Source organism: Pinus tabuliformis, chromosome 6, assembly GCF_031772625.1.
Source record: "Pinus tabuliformis cultivar Carrire ecotype Pingquan chromosome 6, CPIR1, whole genome shotgun sequence".
In the NCBI taxonomy this organism is placed as follows: domain Eukaryota; kingdom Viridiplantae; phylum Streptophyta; class Pinopsida; order Pinales; family Pinaceae; genus Pinus; species Pinus tabuliformis.
This window is the reverse complement of record NC_142292.1, coordinates 802,861,535-802,884,911: the sequence shown is the minus strand read 5'-3', so window position 1 is coordinate 802,884,911 and position 23,377 is coordinate 802,861,535. Positions and strand designations below refer to the sequence as shown.

At 39.7% G+C, this 23,377-nt stretch overlaps 1 protein-coding gene across 1 annotated transcript in view; it reads left to right on the top strand.

Moving 5' to 3' along the window:
• The first annotated feature begins 275 nt into the window (after positions 1–275).
• LOC149261232 (pentatricopeptide repeat-containing protein At4g13650-like) overlaps positions 276–23,377 on the top strand; it is a 257,943-nt gene continuing 234,841 nt past the window's right edge. Inside the window, exon 1 of the mRNA XM_089368220.1 lies at positions 276–2,287. Coding sequence (XP_089224346.1) covers positions 464–2,287 — 1,824 coding nt within the window. The 5' untranslated portion in view covers positions 276–463. The remainder of the gene's footprint in view (positions 2,288–23,377) is intronic.

Here is a 23,377-nt window from a genome sequence, read left to right as displayed (position 1 = left end):
ATTTATAAAAATTATCATCTTAAAAAAATTATTTTCAATTTTTAATAATTTTAAATAATACAAAATTAATTGTATTATTATTTATTTTTAATTTTTAAAATATAATATTTAAAAAATTAATTATTATTATTATTTATTTTTTATGATTATCAAAAATTTCTTGACCTCCGTTTTAATTTCCAAATATCTTTATTTCATTCATTTGGATTCGTGGATCTATGCTGGAGTGTATATGTTCCAAACAACTTGCATTTTACTCCCAGGATTGGCCATAGTCGAACACAAACACGCTTCTCTTTCAAAAAAAACAGGAAAGAGGAAACCAGTCATGATTCCGCAGAAGTTGCATTTTATTCACAGGAATGCTATTGCTAAACAGAAGAACTCTTCTGGATGATTGCCATTAACGGCCACCACCAAAAACACGCATTTATGATTCTGCAGAAGAAAGAAGAATAAGAAAATGCTTCTGCTTCACCTCACTAAAACTTCAATCCGCGCACTCGCAACACACGCCACTACGGACTCCATTTCTCCCCAACACATAAAACTGCTGTGTATGCGGGGACTGAAAGAAACCCTGCAGATTCTGAAGGTTACAGACTACCCATTCAATGCCAATACATATATCCATCTCTTGCAAGCATGTGTTAAGAAGAGGACCCTGTCACATGGAAAACTAGTCCATGCCCACATTCTTGAGATGGGATTTCTGCCCAATAGATGCTTATGGAACACGCTTGTCAATATATATGCCAAATGTGGGAGTCTCGTGGACGCTCGCAGAGTTTTCGATCGAATGCCTGAACGAGATACCTTCGCATGGACTGTCATGATTTCGGCTTATGCCGCCCATGGCCCTGCAGAGGAGTCCTTGGCATTCTTTCGTCAAATGCAACTGGCCGGGCTCCAACCAAATCAATTCACCTTTGCAAGCGTGCTCCCTGCTTGTGCCAAATTGGAAGATCTGGATGAGGGTAAGAAAATCCATGAAGAGATAATAAGTTGTGGGTTTCAGTCTGATGTATTTGTTGGAAGTGCCCTAGTTGACATGTATGCTAAATGTGGCAGAATTGAGGATGCACGCGATGTGTTTGACAAAATGCATCAACGAGACGTAGTCTTATGGAATGCAATGATAGGGAGGTATGTACAGAATGGGCACGACGATGAGGCGGTGAAGCTGTTCAAGAGAATGCGAATGGCAGGTGTGAAGCTGGACCTAAATACCTTTGCCAGCGTCCTTCCAGCATGTGTCGGCCCGGCCGATCTCGAGCTTGGCATGGAGATCCATGAAGAAATAGTTAGAAGCGGACTGCGCATGGATATCTTTGTGCAGAGTGCGCTAGTTGACATGTACGCAAAATGTGGGAGAATAGAGAAGGCGCAAGAGCTGTTTCACAAAATGCCTCAGCGAAATGTCGTGTCTTGGACCACCATGATTGCAGGATGTGCACAGAATGGGTTGGGTTTCAAAGGATTGAAGCTTTTTCAAGAAATGCAAGCCTCTGGTGCGAAACCGGACCTGAAAACCTTTGTTAGCGTCTTGACTGCCTGTGCCAGCTTAGCAGCTCTGGAACAGGGGATGGAAATCCATGCTAAAATAATGAGATCTGGATTTGACTTTGATGTTTTCGTGGGAACTGCCCTTATAGACATGTATGCCAAATGTGGGAGAATAGACAATGCACGCACTTTGTTTGACAAAATGCCTCAACGAAATTTCGTTTCCTGGACAGCGATAATTGCAGGCTATGCCATGCATGGTTTCGCCCAAGAGACCATGCAACTCTTTGAACAGATGCAATACATTGGCTTGAATCCAGACCATGTTACCTTTGTTTGTGTTTTGTCTGCATGTTGCCATGCTGGCCTAGTCGATCAAGGTTGCCAGTATTTTGACTCAATGAGTAAATGTTATCAGATTACACCAACAATGGAGCATTATGGTTGCATGGTTGACCTTTTCGGCCGTGCGGGGTGTCTGGAAGAGGCAATGGACTTCATCAATAAAATGCCAATAAAACCAGATGCTACTGTGTGGAGTTGTTTGCTTGGTGCTTGTAGGATACATAACAATGTAGAATTGGGTGAGCTTGCAGCAGGACATCTTTTTGAGTTGGAACCTACAAAGTCATCACATTATGTTCTTTTGTCCAACATCTATGCTGCAGCTGGCAGGTGGGATGGCATAGAAAAATTGCGGACAATGATGAAGGACGGGAGGATAGTAAAGACACCCGGTTGCAGTTGGATTGTGATCAATAAACAAGTGCACGGTTTCCTTGTATGAGAGAGATCAGACCAGGGCTTGTAAAGGACTAACTAAAACATCTCAGCCTTGTTAGAATCTAGCAAATAAAAAAACTGAAATCTTAACTATCCTTTGCGCAGATTGCAATTTTGACATTCTGGGTTGATTCGGAGTCCCCATAATCTTCTATAACAGATCTTTGAATGGATGATTATCGCAGATTTTGGATTCGAGCCAAAACTTTGCCAGACAAACACAAAATGAAAAAACCACCTGAAAAGCGGGCGTTTTAGCCACAGCGTTTAGTCCACGCCTCGCAGCACTAGCACAAAATCTCTATGCAAACTTAAAATTTTTATCTAGGCAGATTAGATCAGCAAGGTATAGCCCTGAGACAACTTTTGTGCCCGATGATGCAGAGGAACAGATTATTTGCCAGCACAAGAAGAAGCTAGAAATTACATTTGGGCTTATCAACACCCTCCCTTGGAACAGCTATTTGAATGCTAAGGAACCTCACAGTGTGTGGTAGTTGTTGCTTTACTACGAAGTTCATTTCCATGTGTGTTGCAAGAGAAATTATTCATTTCCAAGATTGTTGCAAGAGAAATTATTGCTGTGAGAGATGCCAATAGCAGCATGGCTACTACCATCATTTCAACGATGGGCTACAGTGCGGGGTAATTGTTACTTTACTACGAAGTTCATGTCCATGATTTTTGCAAGAGAAATTATTCAATTCCAAGATTGTCGCAAGAGCAATGATTGCTGTGAGAGATGTCATTTGCGACCTGGCTTCCATCATTTCAACAATGGCAGACGTTCTTGTGGAGGTCATTGGTGATGGTAAATTGAACGAGCCATACCATAGGCTTGCATAATAACAATACCCCAAGGCGGCTAGTGTGGAGGTCCCAAGTCACTACGAGCGTAGGCACTCAATAGGCATGGAGCTATGATGCCTAATAAGCTCTGATCACAATTTCTCAGTTAAACTTTCAAAGAATTCAATCCAATCCATTAAATAGAGAACTTTGCAATACTTTTATCTAATGATCCACTAATGTTGGAGATCCACTAATGATAGCCAACAGGAAGAGACACATTCTACTTGTTTATATGTCCTAATAAGCTCTGATCACAGTTTCTAAGTTAAACTTTCAAAGAATTCAATCCAATCCATTAAATAGAGAACTTTGCAATACTTTTATCTAATGATCCACTAATGTTGGAGATCCACTAATGATAGCCAACAGGGAGAGACACATTCTACTTGTTTATATGTCCATGTTATGAAACCAGCTCCTCAAAAGATAGAAAAGATAGTTGAATGCCTTAGAATTCAGCGTCTTCGAGGGGGCAACCTCCTTTACATAACACAAATGAACAATTCTTGGATGATACAAATGGCAAGACCTCCTTTCTATATATAGGAGTCTAAGGGGTCATAATATAATCAGAGCCGACATAACAATAATAATGTAAGGGCACAATAATAACAATAGTGAGCTTCTATGGGGCACAATAATAACAATATGGGACTACATGGGCACAATAATATAATAAGAGGGTTGTACTAATAACAATAAGGGGTTACACTAGTAGTATAGGGACCTAACATGCCCCTCTCCTTCAAAAAGTGTTGTTCTCAACGCTTGAGTAGTTCTTGATGCTTCTGTATAAAATTCTTGTCCTTCCGTGTGGAATTTTCGGTGGGTAAGTTCTTCCACTTGATGAGATACTCTGAAATTGATCGATTTCGTAGCTGTCGGGTTCTTGTTTCTGTGACTGCTCCAGGTTCCAAAATGATTTTTCCTTCCTTGTCAAGTTTTGACAATATTTTTTGAACTGGGATCTTCTGCAACTTTTGAATGAGTGGCCACACTTTTTTGTCCTTCTTCCATTCATCCCTTGCTTTGTTTATCCAATCTGGTTGGATAATAGAAATAACACAAAACAATGCTTGCACATCCTCATCCTTTCTCAAGAGTGCATCTGTAACAACATTTTGCTTCCCTTTTTTGTAGATGATTTCAAAGTTGTAACCTAGCATATTTGTTACCCAATTTTGTTGCTTTTCTAAAGATAATCTTTGTTCTAAAAAGTATTTAAGACTATCATTATTTGTTTTTACCTTGAAGTGTCTTCCCATTAGGTAAGGTCACCATTTCTTAAGTTCATGTAGTATTGCCAACATTTCCTTCTCATAAATAGCTTGCTTGAGATGTAGCCGTAAAAATAACCAATCACCTACATCAAAACTTCTTTCACCGTGATGTTGATATTCTTGTTGTTTCATTCGATTCTGCACCAAAGTGGTGTTATCCTTTAAAAGTTGGAGAACTTGCTCGATGTGATATTTCACTGCTTGAATATTTTTCTTATCGATATGTCCTTCTATTTTTAGAGTTCGAGGAGTGGTAATTTCTTTCAATGCATTACAATATATGGCCGAATTAATTTCTTGATGCTCAATGTGATGTTTCACTTCTTGAACATTTTTCTTCTTGATATGTTTTTCTATCTTGAGAGTTTGAGGAGTGGTAATTTCTTCCAATGCATTACAAGATATGGTTGGATTCATTTCTTGATGCTCAATCTGATATTTCACTTCCTGAACATTTTTCATCTTGATATGTCTTTTTATCTTGATAGTTTGAGTGGTAATTTCAGCGAATGCATTACAAGATATGGTCGGATTCTTTCTTCTTTTTCGTGTGATCTTTCACTTCTTGAACCATTTTCTTCTTGATATGTCCTTCTAACTTGAGAGTTTGAGGAGTGGTAATTCTTGCCAATGCTTTACAAGATATGGTCGGATTCATTTATTCTTTCTCTGGGGTTGGTTCCTGGTATATATCCTCTTCTTTTGATGTTTCTTGATCCTTTTCGTCATTAGGAGGCCTTTCTTGTACCATCTTTGTCCCCCCTTCCTTCAAACCTTCCATGTCTTTCTTCAAATCTTTCATGCCTTTCTTCCAATATGCTTTCATACCATCAATATTAGCTTTCATGGCATAGATACAACTATTTATCTTTTTCTTCTCTAGAACATCATTTACCCTTATATTCAATTTTTGAAAGTCCTCAATGTGCTTTGCCATTGAACCCTTTTGTTTGACATTTATCGATTGGCTAAAAAAGGTGTTGCTCTTTGTATCCTCATAATGTGCTATCATTTCCTCCGTGAAAATTGACCACGTAACAAGTGATTTACGAGAACAAAGCCCTTTATACCATAAAAATTGATCCGGTTCTAAATATGAAGATGCAATCCATACCTTTTGTAACAGTGGTACACCATGTAGATCAAAATATTTCTCCATCTGTAGTATCCAATTTACCGGATCCTTGCCATCAAACTTCCTCATCTCGCCTTTTCTTGATTTTAGGAGCTCAATCTTGAAACGACTATAACTCTATAATTTCGGCTCTTCCAGTTTTAAAATCGTGACCTGCAGTAGCCCTCTGTGTCCTCTTTCCAATGCCACCAGTCTGATCAAAATTGGATTCTCCAAGGAAGAGTTATGCCAAATCTTCCACGATGACCTGATTATAGACCTCTTCAGAAGAACGAACTTGTATGAAGTGCCACGTGTCACTATTTTGACCTTTGGATCTGAAAAACATACACAAGAAACTACAGTCTGTCCTATTTCTGGAACTTCTTACGAAATTTCAATCTGAGGTTCAGAGAGAAAGTTATGATGATTTTCCCAAGGTCCCCTGTTTAGGATGTAATTTGGGAGTCTGCAAAAACCCTAATTTCCTCAGATCATATATCCAAAATATAGCGAGACAAGATCTGAAATTCAAACTTGAGGTTCACAATAATTTCTTCTCAAATGGATTTTTTGTTTACGTTTTGAAACTTCGTAGCGAAACAGTTATAACAAAAATTCCACGATGACCTGTTTTAGATGAAATTATGGAGCTTGCAAAAACTCCAACTTCCTCAGATCATATATCCGAAAATATAGCGAGACAAGATCTGAAATTTGGTCTCGAGGTTCAGCGAGATTTCTTTTCTACTGGGTTTTTTTAGCTTCTGAAACATCGCAGAAAAATATTTATAGAGAAAATTCCACGATGACTTGTATGGAGCAGCGAAACCCTAGAATCCAATGCTCTGATACCAAATGTTATGAAACCAGCTCACAAAAAGTTAGAAAAGATAGTTGAACGCCTTACAATTCAGCCTCTTTGAGGGGGCAACCTCCTTTACATTACACAAATGAATAATTCTTCGATGATACAAATGACAAGACCTCCTTTCTATATATAAGAGTCTAAGGGGTCATAGTATAATCAGAGCCGACATAACAATAATATTGTAAGGACACAATAATAACAATAGTGGGCTTCTATGGGGCACAATAATAACAATATGGGACTACATGGGCACAATAATATAATAAGGGGTTGTACTAATAACAATAAGGGGTTACACTAGTAATATAGGGACTTAGCAACTTTGCAATACTTTTATCTAATGATCCATTAATGTTGGAGATCCACTAATGATAGCCAACAAGAAAAGACACATTCTACTTGTTTATATGTCCAAGTCAAATATCATATCTCTAATAATACCTCTGAAATCACATCTCTAATAATACCTTTGAAAGATAAATAATTCTATGTTACCTTAAACTCTTCGGGTTAGTAGGGAAGAGATGTTCTAATCTCTTGTCATGTAAACATAAACATTTTGATTGGATCAAATTACATAAAAACAAATAGAAATAAAACAAAATAGAATTAACAATTAAAAAAAAAGGAAAATAAAGGTTATAGAATAAAAAATAGAATTAATAATTAAGAAAAAATGGGAAAATAGAGGTTTGTGGCGATGGCAAAGGTCTGCGGCTCTCTCCTGCAGGACGATGCGAATCAGATCACTGATTTGTTTCAAAGGATCGACAATCTATCACTAGCCGCCCCATATGTGGATCGGATCCCTCTCCCACTTACATCTTCAGAGGTCAGATTTCTTGCCGGCTATGATCTAGATCTGATCGCCGAAGGAGCGGACAATTTCTCAAACCGCTAGACTTCCCCTAATTTGTTAATCCACGACGAGGGTTTTGGCGACTGATGCTTCTTCCTTTCCCCAACGACATTAAACTTTGATGCGATCCTTTCCATCTCCAATCCCGCAGTGATAGATCGAGAGGAAGCCAAATCCAATGCAGACACTCAACACCAGGCCATAAGGAATCGAACACGACATTTACAAGAACCCCAAGCTACGATTATTAACCCCACAGATCATCAAAGTATTTTTATTACGCGCAGATCTAACAAATCCAGATCAAATCCAAATCAAAGAGCTTGGGAGGTCCCCATCAGGCACTCTATCTCAAGATAAACGTGTCGATCTGTTTGTGGCAGTGGATCTCATGATCTACAGCAGAATGGGAACCCCGACAACAACATTCTCGCCATATCTGAATTTTTTCCCTCAAATTCAAACACTAATCCCCCATATGAGGCAGTCTCCCCTTTCATACCAGATCAATGTAGAGGTTTTGAAAACAAATCTATACATTTTCCTCTGCATCATACCTGGGCACAGTGTCCTGGGGAGGCAAAATGCACTCGATAGTGGGAACTGCGAGACAAGGATGTAAAAATCCTTGATTCACAGCACGCAGTAAAGGCAACAAGAGAATGCTGTCCAACGGGAGCAACTCAAAGTCGGATCTTTAAGATTCAACGTCAGAACCACCTGAAGGAACCTTGATCCCTATCTTTATCAAATCACTTGAAGGGGAATCGTTTTGTATTAAGATCTGCAGTTGGGAGTGGATAAAAACTCTTAAACAAATGATTCAAGAAAGGATGGGTATACCAGTTAGATTACAAACTCTGATTTATGCAGGGAAAGTTTTGCAGGAGGATTACAAGTTACAAGATGATTATGATATTGGACGCGATTCAATCATCTTCCTTAACACAAGACTTCTAGGAGGATGTCTAGGGACAAGCTCAAAAGGTCCAACTTCATTCAAAGATGCAGTCAAGGGGAAGATGGAACCACAAAAACATCAAGAACAACCTCCCATTACTCATGGTCCCTACATTGTGGAGTAGCGGTCCCAAGTGGCAGTGCTGACAATTAATTTGCCTGAGGTAAATGAGATTCATGATGAATTCCTTTCTAAAGCAGTGATTTGCAGATTCAATGGGTTCTGGCCCAAATCGGAGGCACTACATCAATGGATTTTCTCTACATGGACATAAAACTGTGACATTCATTTATGCTCCAAAGTTTCTTCATTATCAAATTTGACAGAGCAAAAGATAGGGAATATGCTTTGCATGAGGGACCATGGTTTTGGGGTAATGCAGGTCTATTCATGATACCATGGTTTCCAGGCTTTGATGCAAATACCATGGTGGTTTCCAAAATGCCAGTGTGGGTAAGGTTACATAATCTACCTTTGCATTTTTGGCATCATAAAGTATTAGCAGGCATTGGAAACACCCTAAGAAAATTTTTAAAAGTAGATGGAGATCGCGTCACAAAGGGAATCTTCACTTTTTCCAGAGTTTGTGTGGAGGTTGACCTTAGTAATGGATTAGTTGATCACATCCTGTTATACCACAACAATCAGTAGTGGTCCCAACCCCTTGACTATGAAAATACAGCCTTCAAATGTCATACATGTTTTCAAACTGGTCATCTACAGAGTGCTTGTCCTAAAAAAAAAAACACAACTACAAAAGCCAAAAGGATGACAGTTTTCTGAAACAAAGACAACTGAAACAGAAGAAGAAGAAACTACAGATAATACCACAAATAACAATGCTTAGAATCCTCAGGACACCACACAGAAGGATGAGACAAAACACAACTCAGCATTAGTTCCAATGCCTACTAAACAACAACAACAGATTGTGGTGATTTCCTCCGAAAAAGAAGCAATTGGTACCAAACGAACTCACGCATCAGAAGGCTCGGATTCTGACAAAGAAATCTCGTCAAACATTAATGAGACTCAAAGGACCATTGTATCATCCACACCCAACTCTAGTGGTTGGTGAAAAGTGGAAAAAAAGAAAGGTAGGAAAGAATAGAATAGGGTAACTCTCTGATGAGTTCCTATCGATCTTGGTCAACGGCTCTGCTTTTATGCATATGCTTTGAGCGTCTACTATATGTAATTTTGTTCACCTTTTTTTATGAATAAAATTGTGATGTTCCCTTAAAAAAATAAAGATAAAATACTCAATTTATAGTTAGTGGGTTTTTGGTTCTAGGTTTTGACAATCCATAGTTTTGCCCATGGTATTCTTATATAAGAATATATATAAAAATAAATAAATTAATAATTAAAATAAAATAGAGGTAAAATAGTCAATTTACCGTTGAGTAAAAAGAGATTTGATCCCGTGCATGGTAGATTCTAAGTTAAAATAATAAAAAAAGAATTATTAGATTTACATTTAAATAGAAATATTATAAATATGATATTTACATAGGAATATTATTACTCTTTTCATCGGCCTTTAAATCCATTTTATCTGATAAAAAATTTAGTCACAAGATTTGATCACTCTCAACGCTTAATAAATAAGTTAAGGAAATAAGATGGATCTTCTAAATTGGCTAAGCGCTTACTAATAACTCAATGAGATAATGAATTTAATTATGGGGTGTGTGAATATTCTTTCTGTGAGCAATTGTTTGACTACTAATAAATTTGTAGGTTCCTTTATGAAAGCTACACTATTTTATTGCTTGACATGCTAAGTGACTAGTAGGAAATTATGGAGGAGGATTTTTTTACAGCTCTTAGAAGCGACCCAGACAACTGAAAGCAACTAACACAACATTTGGGTTTTCTCATTTGGCATTTGGGTTCCATGTTAGATTTTGCTCTTGAGTGTTGGTCTCCTTCTCAGAGCTGTAATAAAATCCAATTGTCAATTAAAAAAATGCAATGATGGCAAGGAAATCCAACAATTGAAAGAAGGGACTTGAGATGCCCTTAAAAAAGGAATCCTAATAGCTTTGAAAATATAACCAAATAGTATTTAAGTAGTCAAACTGTTGGGTGCATTAAAAACATACAAAAACCTGACATATTTACATTGAAATAGGTAAGTTGTAGCAGACTGTTGCAAACTTCTTAGTAATCATCTATAATTTAGAGCATACATAGTTCAACCTTGAACATATACAAGGAGATGATGAACTTATCTACAAGAATAAATATTTTAGGCTCTGATCCTATGTTAATTTTAGGCAACAATGGTATCTTCTATGCTTTAGAGCAATTTTACTTCAATTTCTTTATTAGCCCAATATCAATATTCAGATTAGCAATCACATCAATTTGATAGTAAAATGCAGATAGAACATAAACATAAACAGTAGAAGACAAGCCAAGGCAAGAGGACACAAGATGTTGCACCAACTAGGGACAAATCCCAATGTGGGGAAACCCTTGATCAAATCTTCTTTTAGTCTTCACTAGTTTAGCAGAGAGAGAATACAATTTACAAATCTAATAATTTATAACAACAGCAAAAGAGCCGTAACCAGAAAAGTCAATGTTGATCAACAGGGCAGATTTGACCCTCAGCAAATCGGTCAACTTCAGTCAACTTCGGCCTCCAAACAGCGAGATAAAAAAATCCTCAAAACAATGAAATTTAGCCTAGTCAAAGTCTAGTCAAACAACCCACCTGTGGTCAACCCTAGTTGCGGTCAATGCTAGTAAAAAATCAACATTTAGCCTCAATTTATGTGCCTAAAAATGCGGCCTGCCCAAATAGAGATAGCCCTCACAAAAACATAGTCAAAGGAGGTCAACGCATGCTAGTCAATGCTTGGTCAAACTGTCCAGAAATTCGATCTCCTGATGAAATTTCGGCCTCCTGAAATTTTGGACATGTGGAGAGAGAGAGGCCCAGAAATCCATACCCAATCAATAAGGAGACAAAGACAGAAGTGTGAAGATGAATGTGTCCAAATGAGGCTAAGTCACCTTCTATTTATATGCAACGTTGAGGATGATTAGATGTGATTTTGAGCCTACATAAGTTTGTTGGCCAACCTTGACAATTTGACCATAATAAAAATAAATTCATAACTTCATTTGTACATGTCAGAATCAGATGATCTTTAGATCAATCCTACACCTCTCGGAGAGAGGAATCCAAGAAAAATATCAGTTGTCATAAATAAGATGACCCATGTGGAGTTTGTCCCAAGTTGCCAATTTTAACACTCCCTCTCAACCAAGGAGAACTTTAGCTGCTAATCCATTTTCCAATCTGTACTATCTTTGCCATCAATGCACTGCTCTGCTTTGCTGAACTATGAAGAAGAAGAAGTGATTGAGAATGTATCATACCATTCTCTATTGACCCAAAGTCAGTGCCAATCAAAGGAGAGTGTGTCATACCACTCTCACTGACCCAAAGTCATTTCCAATCAAAAGAGAGTGTCTCATACCACTCTTATTGACCCGAAGTCAGTTCCAATTGATCCTAGATCAATATCGGTCATCCTAGCATAGGGAGTACAGTACTACACGATGCATCCATCGGTAGTACTATAGTCCCTATCCTCATTTCCCTACTCATTAGCCAGATGAGAGGTACTTCCCATGAGTCCTAGACTACATGGGTAGGAGGTCTCAGTAGGAGAAGGATGAACCACTCATCCTGCCTACATGTCACCAAGGGGTATTAGATGGGAAGGCTAAACCACTCACCCTGTACACAACAAACCATTAGGGGAAGGATGAACCACTCACCCTATGGTTTCTCATCGCTCCAAGAAGTACCCCAAGCCCCCCGGAGCTCCTAGAGATAAATGTCCATATCATACAGGACCCTCATAAGAGGGTCTCTCCACGAATCCAAGTTGTTCTCGAAAGGCCAAGAACTTAACTTTCCCCAGGGGCTTTGTCAGAATATCGACAACCTACTCATCAGTCCCAATGTGATGGAGCCTTATTTCTCCTCGTTGTACAATATTTTGGATAAATTGGTCCCTGATATCTATATGCTTGGAGTGATCATGAAACACATGATTCTTTGATAATCAGATCCCACTCTGGTTGTTGCAGAGGACCACGGTGGTATCCGGCACATGTCCAAACAGCTCACTGAAGAGATTCCTCAACCAGACAACTTCACAGGATGCCATACTAGCAGCTATGTATTTGGCCTCGGCGGTGCTCAAGGCAACCAATTTCTTCTTCCTGCTCATCCAAGATATCAAAGCAAAACCCAAAGAAAAACAACATCCAAAAGTTCTCTTGTGGTTCACCACACTGCTAGTCTAATCAGCATCAGGATAACCATGCAACCTCACATCTCCGACAGTGTATCTCATTCCATGAGTGATTGTGCCTCGAAGATATCTTAGAAGATTCTTGACACCAATCCAATGTATATGATGAGGCTCAACCATATATTAGCTCAATGTGTTAATTGCAAAACATATGTCCGGATGAGAGTCTAGGAATTTACAGGGTAAGTTCCTCAGATAGAACACCAAGGACACTGTTCACAAACATATCACATATCAATACAACAATATTCTTGACGTGGTTAAAACCCTCAAAGAGGGAAATAATCCACGACCTGAGCCAACACGACCACTTCAGGAAATTTATTAATAAAAGAAGGAAAAATTACATAATCTTCTCTCATGAACGGTCACCTTACAAATGATCCTCCATGCTCTTTAAATAGAGATCATGGACCAATTGGGTGTTAAGCCACGGATCAAGTGTCAGTAATATCGAGGAGAGAATGAACCGTCGTATCACTTCATGTCTAGAACATATCGTGATCGTCGGATTGTAAGTTACAAAAGTACATAGTAAAGAAACACACTTTACCTAACTCTACACTAGACCAAGTTATACTTAACTAAGTCCTATGTGTCGGAATATCCTAACATCCTCCCTTAAGAACAACTTGGGATAGGATTGAAGGATTTACAAATATGACACAATAGGAGAAGGGAGGAGGCATTAGAGCCTATCCCCCCTTAGTGACAACTTCTTGAACTCCAACCATAAATCGAAGTTTAGTAAACTTTGCATCTGTGAGAGGCTTTGTAAAGATGTCTGCAACATGATCATCAGTTGAACAATATTGCACTTCAAGAACATGGTCATGAATGAGCTTTTTGATGAAGTGCATGTGTAGTTCAATGTGTTTGTTGCGCTATTGTTGGACTAGATCTTTGCATAGTTGAATGGAACTTTGATTATCACACCAAAGTGTAGTCGGTTGCTGCTGCTGAAAGCCAAACTCTGACAAGATTTGATGAAGCCACAGGGCTTCCTTACTAGCTTCTACGACACCACAATACTCTGCTTCTGCTGAAGAAAGAGAAATGGCACTTTGTTTCTTGCAAGCCCATGTAATAGGTCCAAAACCAAGAGTGAACGCATAACCTACACTAGACTTCCAATCGTCAGGGTCACCAGCCCAATCGGAATCAGTGAAACCAACCAATAGAGGAGATGCTTCTACACTGTAATGAATCCCAGATTGAATTGTACCTCGAACATAACGAAGTATTCTTTTAGTTGCTTTCCAATGACTTTCACGTGGGTTTTGCATAAACCGAGCAATAAGGCCAACAACAAAGGAAAGGTCATGATGGGTATGGGTTAGATACAAAATTTTTCCTACAAGCTGATGGTATAAGGTAGCATCAAATTCAGGGGAAGTACAAGTGACCGAAAGTTTGGCTCCAGACTGAAAGGGAGAAGGGGCTGGCTTACAGTCTTCCATGTGAAAGTGGTGTAGAAGATCACAGGCATACTTGCACTGAGAAAGGGAAATACCTTCCTTGGATTGCAAGACTTGAAGACCAAGAAAATAATGCAAGTGTCCTAAGTCTGTCATTTCAAACTGATTTTTAAGGATGGACTTCATATGGTTTCTAAGATTGGAATCATTGCAAGTAAGGATAAGATCATCAACATATAGAACAAGAATGATAAGAGACTTACCCACTTTCTTGGTGTAGACAATATTGTCAGAATGACACCGAGGAAAGCCAATATCTAAAAGAAAGCTATCCATTTTGGCATGCCAAGCCCGAGGGGCTTTCTTGAGACCATAAAGGGATTTCTTAAGCCGACATACAAGGCTAGCATCTGTTTGTATAAATCCAGGAGGTTGTTCCATATAGACTTATTCATGAAAGTCCCTATGCAAGAAGGCAAATTTAACATCCATCTGATGGACTTCCCATTTGAAGGAGGAAGCAAGGGAAATAACAAGGCAGATAGAGTTCATTTTGGAAACATGGGAGAATGTTTCAATAGAGTCAATTCCTTCAACTTGTGAAAAACCCTTAGCAACAAGACGAGCTTTATGTTTATCAACTTTTCCATCTAGTCCAAACTTGGTTTTGTAAAAACCCATTTGCATCTAACAAGTTTTTGTCCCTTTGGAAGAGGAACAGGATCCCATGTATCATTTGCTAATAATGAATGATATTCTTCATTCATAACTGTGTCCCAATCTGGATGGCTTGAAGCTTCTGCAGAGGTGCCAGGATCATAATTTGTTGAAGCTTGGGCCAGTAAAGAAGAGGCTCTATCAAACTGAGAACTTGTGCGACATTGATCTGTAGGATCACTTGCAAGAGCACCTGCTGCATCCCAAGTAGCGTGAACCCATTTTGGAAGTTGAGGAGATAAAGGAGGATCCCGAGAAGGTGGGGGAGGATTTTCATCCTCGCTGTCATCATCTAAAGAAATGTTTTCAGAAGTAGAAGGGATAGAGAGAGGTGGCATATCCACCAAACTAGGCTCGTAGGCAGATATATTTTCAGCAATCTTTACATCTCTTCTAATGATAACATTTTTGGATTTAGGCGGAAGAAGACTATATCCTTTGACATCTTCAAAATATCCAACAAAAATACATTTTTCACTCTTAGGTTTGAAGGCTTTATGTTTCTCATCTAGAATATGGGCTCATGCTTCACTTCCAAAAACACGAAAGTGACTTACATCCGTTTAATTGAACTCTATGGTTCTTCTAGAGTGATGTTCTTTAAAACCTTAGTAGGAGTGTGATTTACTATGCAATTTGCACAGTTAATTGATTCTGCCCAAAAATTAAGACTAAGTCCTTTAGATTGAAGCATACAATTAGCCATTTCCTTTAAGGTGTGATTCTTCCTTTTAGTGACACAATTTTTTTGGGGAGTATATGGAACAATATGTTGCATTTGAATTCCATACTCAGTGTAAAAGTTGATGAATTTGTTGTTAACATATTCTCTGCCATTATCAAATCTTAGCTTAAGAATTTGATGTCTAGATTGTTTCTCAACAAAGGCCTTAAAGGCCAAGAATCTAAACCTAAAGATGAAGATAAGGCAGCCAAATGGGAAAATAGGCAAGATCAAGCACGTGGGTTGATAGGGATGTCTATTTCTCCAGACCTTAGATTCCATATCGCAGAACTTGATACCCCTAATGAAGCAATGAAACAACTCAATAAAGTTTTTGGAATTAAAAATGAAATTAGAGCCCATCAACTCGAAAATGAGTTGTTTACGTTGGACCCCAATAATTTTTCTTCCATTGAAGATTTTTTTTCAAAGTTCAAGACCCTTAGACTTCTCTTGGAAGGTGTTAAGGTTAAGAAAGAAGATGGTAGTCTTATCTATTCCATTCTTAGAAAGTTAGGACCAACCTACTCTGTGTTTGTTTCCACCTTCCATTCTATTAGAGAAGCCTTTATTTCTCAAGGACATGCCTACAAGTCCTCCTCTTTTGATTCCTTTTGTGATTCTTTAATAAGAGAACAAGAAAAACTCTTACATCTTGGTCTTCTTAATCTTGGAAAGTCTTCTAAGAAAGCCTTAGCCACCCAACAACAACCAAATTCAAAGAATCCTAAGAAGCAACATTCTAAAAAGAATGGTCCTAAACTAACCAAGGGTCCAAAGCACTTTCAGTCTCAAAATGAAAAATCAATTCAACAAAATGATAAGGCAAATAAAAACAAAGGGAAGAAGACTGGTAGACATTTCGAATTTTGTAATCGAGATGGCCACTTAGAATCCAAATTCTTTAAGAAGATGGATGCCTTGGAAGAAACAATGAAGAAGCATAACATCCATTTGGAGCACTTTTCAACTTCAACTTCATCTTCAAGAATAGCACTTTCTGCATGTGGTTGTCAAGCATTTCAGTCTGGTTATGCACTAAATGTATCTTCTCATTCTCATTCTCATGAGTGACTCATTGATTCTGGAGCTTCTTATCACATGGCCAAAAACATAGCCATGTTTTCTTCTTTAAATGATTGTAACATGAAAAATATATATGTTGGTGATGATAGATCTCTTAATGTTGTAGGGACTGGAACTATTCATCTAGACAATGGTCAATTTAATGATGTATTATGTGTTCCTACCTTATCCTGCAACCTTCTATCTGTATATCAGATAACTCATCCAGGTGAAGGTAAAACCGTTGAATTTTATCATAATGTTGTAATTAAGGACCTCAGAGATCCTAAACAGATTTTAGCTATTAGAATTGCTGATAATTCTACAAGGTTGTATAATTTTAACAAATTTGGGTCATCAACTCTTCCCTCGGTATTTGTTGCTCATAATGATGAAGTGAGAAAACTTTGGCATGAGTGATTTGGTCACTTAAACTATTGCTCCCTTCAAAATCTATGTACAGAAAATATGGTGACAAGTCTTCCTATGGTATCTTGTAGAGATGGTGTTTGTTCCGGATGTGTACTTGGAAAACATCATCAGGATAGTTTTGCGAAACGTGTCTCTTGGGACGCCTCAACCCCTTTACAGCTTGTGCATAGTGATTTATGTGGTCCACTTCTAGTTGTTTCATTCTTTGACTACAAGTATTTCTTAACTTTCATTGATGATTTCTCCAAACGGACTTGGGTATACTTTTTAAAACTCAAGAGTGAAGTATTTAACATGTAGGAATTTACAGGTTAAGTTCCTCAAATATAACACCAAAGGACACCACTCACAAACAAATCACAGATCAATACACCAATATTCTTGACCTGTGGCTATTCTATAAAGACCTTTACTTCTAAGTAAACACTACCACATAACTTCTTAAAGTTAAGTTCCATCGGAGTAGACACAGGCTTGCAATCCACCATCCCAAATCTTTCCAATATCTTCACAACATATTTTCCTTTGAGAGAGGAGAATTTTACTTAGCTTTTGCTAGACCTCCAACCCTAGGAAATAGTGCATCGGTCCTAGGTCCTTCATCTCAAATTAATAAGTGACGCAGACGGAAAGCAATGGGTTAATTAATCCATAGTTGGGTCTATAAACCCCAACAATCACCCCTTTTTACACAAATATGAGCCCTTTTCCTATCGGAACTAAAAAGGCCTTCGAAAGAGCTCAAAACATTATTTTTCCCTTTCGGGACCCAAAATACCCTTCAAAACATTAAAACAACGCTCTAATGCCTTTTCCAACAATTATATGTGTATTGTCGCAGATCTAGATCTGGGCGATCGAACAGCTCAGAATGAATCGCAATATTGGCGATCGGGGTTCTAGAGGTCCACACTATCAACGCTAGTCTTCAACGGAGGTCCGATGCGATAAAGCTTAATCGCTATCGGCGATTACAATGGTGCTTAACACTTTATAAGTCCGTTGTTCGATGCGATAAAGCTTAATCGCTATCGACGATTACAATGGCGCTTAACACTTTATAACTCCTCTCCCGAAATGCCGATGCGATATGAATGCTAGACCCGATAAGGCCCAAAACTCCCATACATAATATTTCAAATCTGCTTTCTTGAATCCGCTAAGTTTTAACGTGATTTCCCTTTGTAAATGGCTTTTGGAGATGTGACAAGGAAATACACACGACGATATGATTTGGGGTTCTACGTACCCGATAGCAATAAAACTCCCGTCTTTAATGATTCGAAGTCCAGATTCTTCAGTCTGAATGTGTTTTTCGCCAATACTTAGTGTATTTTGGGTTCCTCAGGGACGTCCTCTTCTACTCGCGTGGGAGACTCTTCTGTTTCTTCCTCGCTATCGATGATAACAATTTTACCTTTTTCTTTCATTGCGGATTTTCCAACAGGCTGGTGTCGCAGCGACCGTCTAACTAATTCTGGAAGTGGAGGTTTCTTCTTGGTCTTCGGCGTCCGAGGGGATCTAGAGTGCTCGGCTGCCTGCGGCAGCTCTGGCTATGGGCTAATGGTGGTAGGCTTTTGAGCTTTTAGGATAACATCTTTGTAGTGTTGTGGCAATGCCCGAAACCACGAACTGTTTTCAACTTCCTCGTTGCTCATGATGTAGGTAATACGGACCGATTCTCTTGTCAGATAGTACGACGTGGTGGTGTGACCTTTGCTCTGTTTATATATCGATTGAACTCGAAAACCGGTGGCTTGTTCTTATGATAACTCATAAATATGATTTGGACAGTTATGATTTTGCCTTAATGACCCGCCGCCCACTTCAAGGTGCTTTAAATGTGCCATCATACCATGAGTAGTATCTTTAATAGTCACTTTCCATCTTTCCTTTGCAGCAGCGAATCCCCAGGGACGCAAACGCGGTTTCTGCATGGATCCGGTGGTCATATCGCGCAACTTTACAGCAGCCTGTTTTATAGTCGCACACCCTCTTCCAACTGCTTGGGGTGCTGGGACTGAACCTCCGACGGATAGTCAGAAGGGCGAACCCCTCGCATGGGTCTTCCAGTTCCCCACTGACCCGGGTCGCGAGCACCCTATACATCCTTCTGCTTCCATTACGGAACTATGGTGTGCGCACCCCTGTGGCTCCGGGTGCAACCGTATCAAGGTAGGAAAGCCAGCCATGTTAGTTTCCTTGGGCAATTCCTTTTCGTCATCTAGGTAGGCCACTTCTAATTGAAGTTTCACGATGGCTTTGTCCAACTTCATACTGTGGTCACGGATTCGGGCCTCAGTTTGTTCCAACTCATCCAGTCATCGTTTTGCACGCAGAATGGCATCCCATAGCTGCTGAACCTTGTCACAGATGCCATCCCTGGTGGGATAAGCTGTACCTATAGTGGTTGATTTGGCTGTAGGGAGGAGGTTCTCCTTGGTTTGATGATCATGTTTTCCACATTGGTATTTTTGAGGTGTCGGCCATTCGCCATACACTCGTATTCTTCCGGCTATTGTTTTATGCCATCTTATCCGCTGCACATATCTTCTAATCCGGATTCAAAGCTTTTGCTTATATTTGAGCTTCCACAATTCTTCTGCTGGTACGTGTAACCTGTTTACCGACACATTGGGTTGCCCCTGTACTACGCATGTGAGCTGTTCTTCAGGGGTCGCGTCCTTCTTTCCCAGGTGGCATTTTTCGTTACATCGTGCTGATTGAGTCACCCTATTACAATTGAGTGTTGTAACTTCCTGCAATCGATTCTGCCATCACTCTGCTTCCTCCTCAGAGTCCATGGTGTAGATGCTATCACATTCCCACAAGATTCCTCTATTCTCGGTGGCATGCATCCGATCTTGGTCTTTCGCTGTTATCTGATAAATGCAATCAAGTTCGTCATCACCTTCTTCATCGTGTACGGGTTCGGTATAGCGTTCTCCTTCCGCTGGATCCAATAGAACTACCACTCGTAATGCCTTCTGTTCAAAGGTCATCTTGCACCTTTTTAAGTTAATAATCCCCTTCATATCTGTAGCCCAATCAATTCCCAGCAACGCTGGGTAAGGATTGTTGTCATCAACAATTTCTATAACTTCGAAATCGGTCTGGGTACTCACACCATCGATGTCTACCGTTATACCTTGCAATTGGCCCATTGGTAAGATCTTTTGCTGGTTGGCCATTTGTAATTGAATCGGGGACCATTGCAGTGCGGGTTTGCCCATCCGTTCCCAGGTTTGTTTAGGCAGTACGTTCGCATCTGAGCCTAAATCCAAGATAACTTGATCCATTTCATAGTCACTGATTTGCGCGGTTAGTCTCATCTCGCGTCCAATGCGGAGAGCATGTCTTCCTATCTTCCGAACGACCTGTGGTTCACTGAATCTGGCGCATCTGGTGATCAGCTCTTGCAATCCTTGAACAACCTTACGATCGTGCAACAATTTCATGCAGGTTTCTAGAAAGGTAGTGACCATAGAGACATCCACTCCTGACTCCATTTGATCCCTCCTATTTGGGGTCGAAGCTTCCACGAAGCTCCATTGAGCTTCTCTTGGCCCCATCCTTCCTTGCTTTGACTCCGCGTGTTGTTCCTTCATAGGTGTGTTGCACCTATCCCTGCCTTCATTTCCTTCAGTTACGTTGCTTCTTAGTACCATGTTTATGCTAGGGTCCTCTTTGCGAGGTTCCTCACGCATCATTTGGATATTCTAGGTTGGTGGAGGTTGGAGTACTCCCTTTTCGCTTAATTGGCCAATTAAAATCAGGCAGTCTATTAATTCGTGATCAAATTGCTCACAGTAGGGGCATGAGATCCTGGTTGGGTTAGTACAGTTGCGCATGTAGTGTCCTTGTCCTCCACAATTATAACAAATTAATTGTCCGCAGCCTCGCCCGGGCCCCCATCCTCTTCCCCTACCACGTCCTTGAAACCCTCCTTGCACCTCAGTCTGCACCCGGTAGGCTAGAGTTCTCTCTAGAATTAAGTCATAACTTCGGCACATTCATTCATTGTGCCCAACCAATCGACAAAAATTGCAATATAGCTGTTGTGTGTTGAGATTGCAACAAGATGATGGAGCTTAGTGAAAAGAGTCGCCTTCACTAAGTGGGCCCGCAGGCTATTTTTGGCGCAAGTCTATTTTTAGACTATGTCTATTTTTAGACATATGGATCATGTCTATGGATTGCAGGTTGTTGTTTATGGATGATTGATCAAGTTGGGAAAAAATAGATGGACTTCTATTTTTGATGAAAGTGTGAGTGATCACAGTGTGAGTGATCAAAGTCTATTTTTAGACTAGCTGTCAAAAATAGAAAAATCAAATATTATTATCTCACAATAATATTTGGACTATAAACTTAATCTTATTCCCTTGGAGCACTTCAGTTTGAGCTACATAGGTGGCACATGCAGCTGCCAGAAGGAAATATGCTTTTCTTATGAGTCAGTTGAGTTGTTGCATGCATGACTTCAGTTAGAACTCAATCAGTTGAGTTTGGTGGAGTTGATTGTGGAGTTGATGGAGTTGTGTTCAGTTTAGCTTTGTTAAACTGGTTGTATTTAGTCTAACTGGCAAATAGACTAGAGATGAGTTGGGTGAATTAGTTATTAATTAATTCACAAGTTATTAACTCATAATACAACTAATGAATACATCAGTTAACTCAGTTGCATGTCAGTGCATGTTCAGTTCAACAGGGACAGGTGGTAGAGAATCAGATTGTTATCAGTTGTGACTATAGTTGTGCACCAGATCTTGCACAATCAAGGGATTGAGTATGCCAATGAGTTTTCTCACGTATTTGCCCACATTATAGCTTGTGCTCACGTCCAACAAAGTGTGAGTGACTATTTTGCAGGTGAAAAACGAGTTTGGTGAGCCATTCTCATCAGTTCCTGAGCAGGTATTGAGCAGTGGAGGCAGGCAAGAAGTGGAAGAGATTTGGAGATCAGATCTAAGCTGTATAGTGTGTAACAGAGGTGGAGATACTTGTGAGAAGTATTATGCTGTGTAATGTTACATCACTCAATCATTAATATATAGATAGTTGGGGTTTTTAGCGAGATTCTTCCCCGGGATACATACTGTGTTAATGTGTGAATGCTCTTGATGTTTTATTGTTATTGATGCTGCTATATTGATGATCAACGTAGAGGAGCTTATGTATTGTGTATGTTTTCTGCAATAGTACATGATCAGGATAATCTCCATTGAATATGTGTTAAATTATTCAAAATTTCTACATGGTATCAGAGCTGTTGATCATCAGATCTACTATTCAGGAAGTGTTTACTTTCTATTTCTCTAGGCAGAGCCTGTAATCGGGCCAGGTAGCCTCTGGATTCATCCTTCCTTTGGAAGGTGAAATATCTGGTAAAAGCCCATACAGTCAATCTCTGTACGAGAAATATTTTGTTCTCACGAATTCTAGATCGGAAGCAGTTGAGTTGGTTGCTGGTGGAATTCGAATTTGCAGCAGTGTTTTCTTGGTGACAACACAGCAATGTCTTTCAACGGATTGCGATTGGAGTATGCTCTTGAGGGCAGCTCAAACTATATTGCATGGAAGGACAGGATGGAGGCAGTATTGGATGATAACGGGCTGAAGGATTTCATAGATACAGATATCCCAAAGCCTACTGATGTTGCTGAGGCGGAAGTTTGGCAAAAGAAGACTGCAAAATGTCGAAGGATTCTGTTGGAGGGCGTGAAGGATCACATTGTGTCCAGCCTCCATGGAAAGGCTACTCCATATTTGATGTGGAAATAATTAACAGAATTATTCCAAAGCAAGAGCGATCAGAGGAAGCTGGCGCTCAAAGATAAACTCAGAAACATCAAATGCGAGAAGGGTGACAGTATTCCCAAGTATCTCATGAATTTCACTCAATGTCGAGATGAGCTGGGAAGTGTGGGGGTTACTGTCGATGATGAGGACTTGGTGAGCTTGGCTCTCCTTGGTCTTCCGAAGAGTTGGCATTCCTATCAGGACTCTGTCAATGGTCAGGAGAAGTTTCCAGGATGGGAAAGACTATGGTCAGATCTTGTGCAGGAGGAGATCAGGCGAAGTACCAGGGACGGATCTTCGTCAAAGGGAGCTGATGAAGAGAATTTTGCTTTGGCTGCCAAAGCAAAGAAAGGGAAGAGCAAGAAAGCTTCTCAGTCTGGTGCGAAAGGCAAGAAGCAGGATATGTCCAAGGTGAAGTGTTTTCACTGTCACCAACACGGACACTATGCCACAAATTGTCCGCAGAAGAAGAAGAACAAGCAAGCTGCTGGATCTGCAGGGGAGAGGCCTTAGCTTCTCAGTTTGAGCTTGATTTTTCATTGATCGCATGCTTGGTTTCAAGTGTGATGGGATCCGTGTGGTTCTTGGACAATGGTGCATCTTTTCACATGACGGGAGATAGAGATTTGTTCTCTGATCTGGAGGACAAA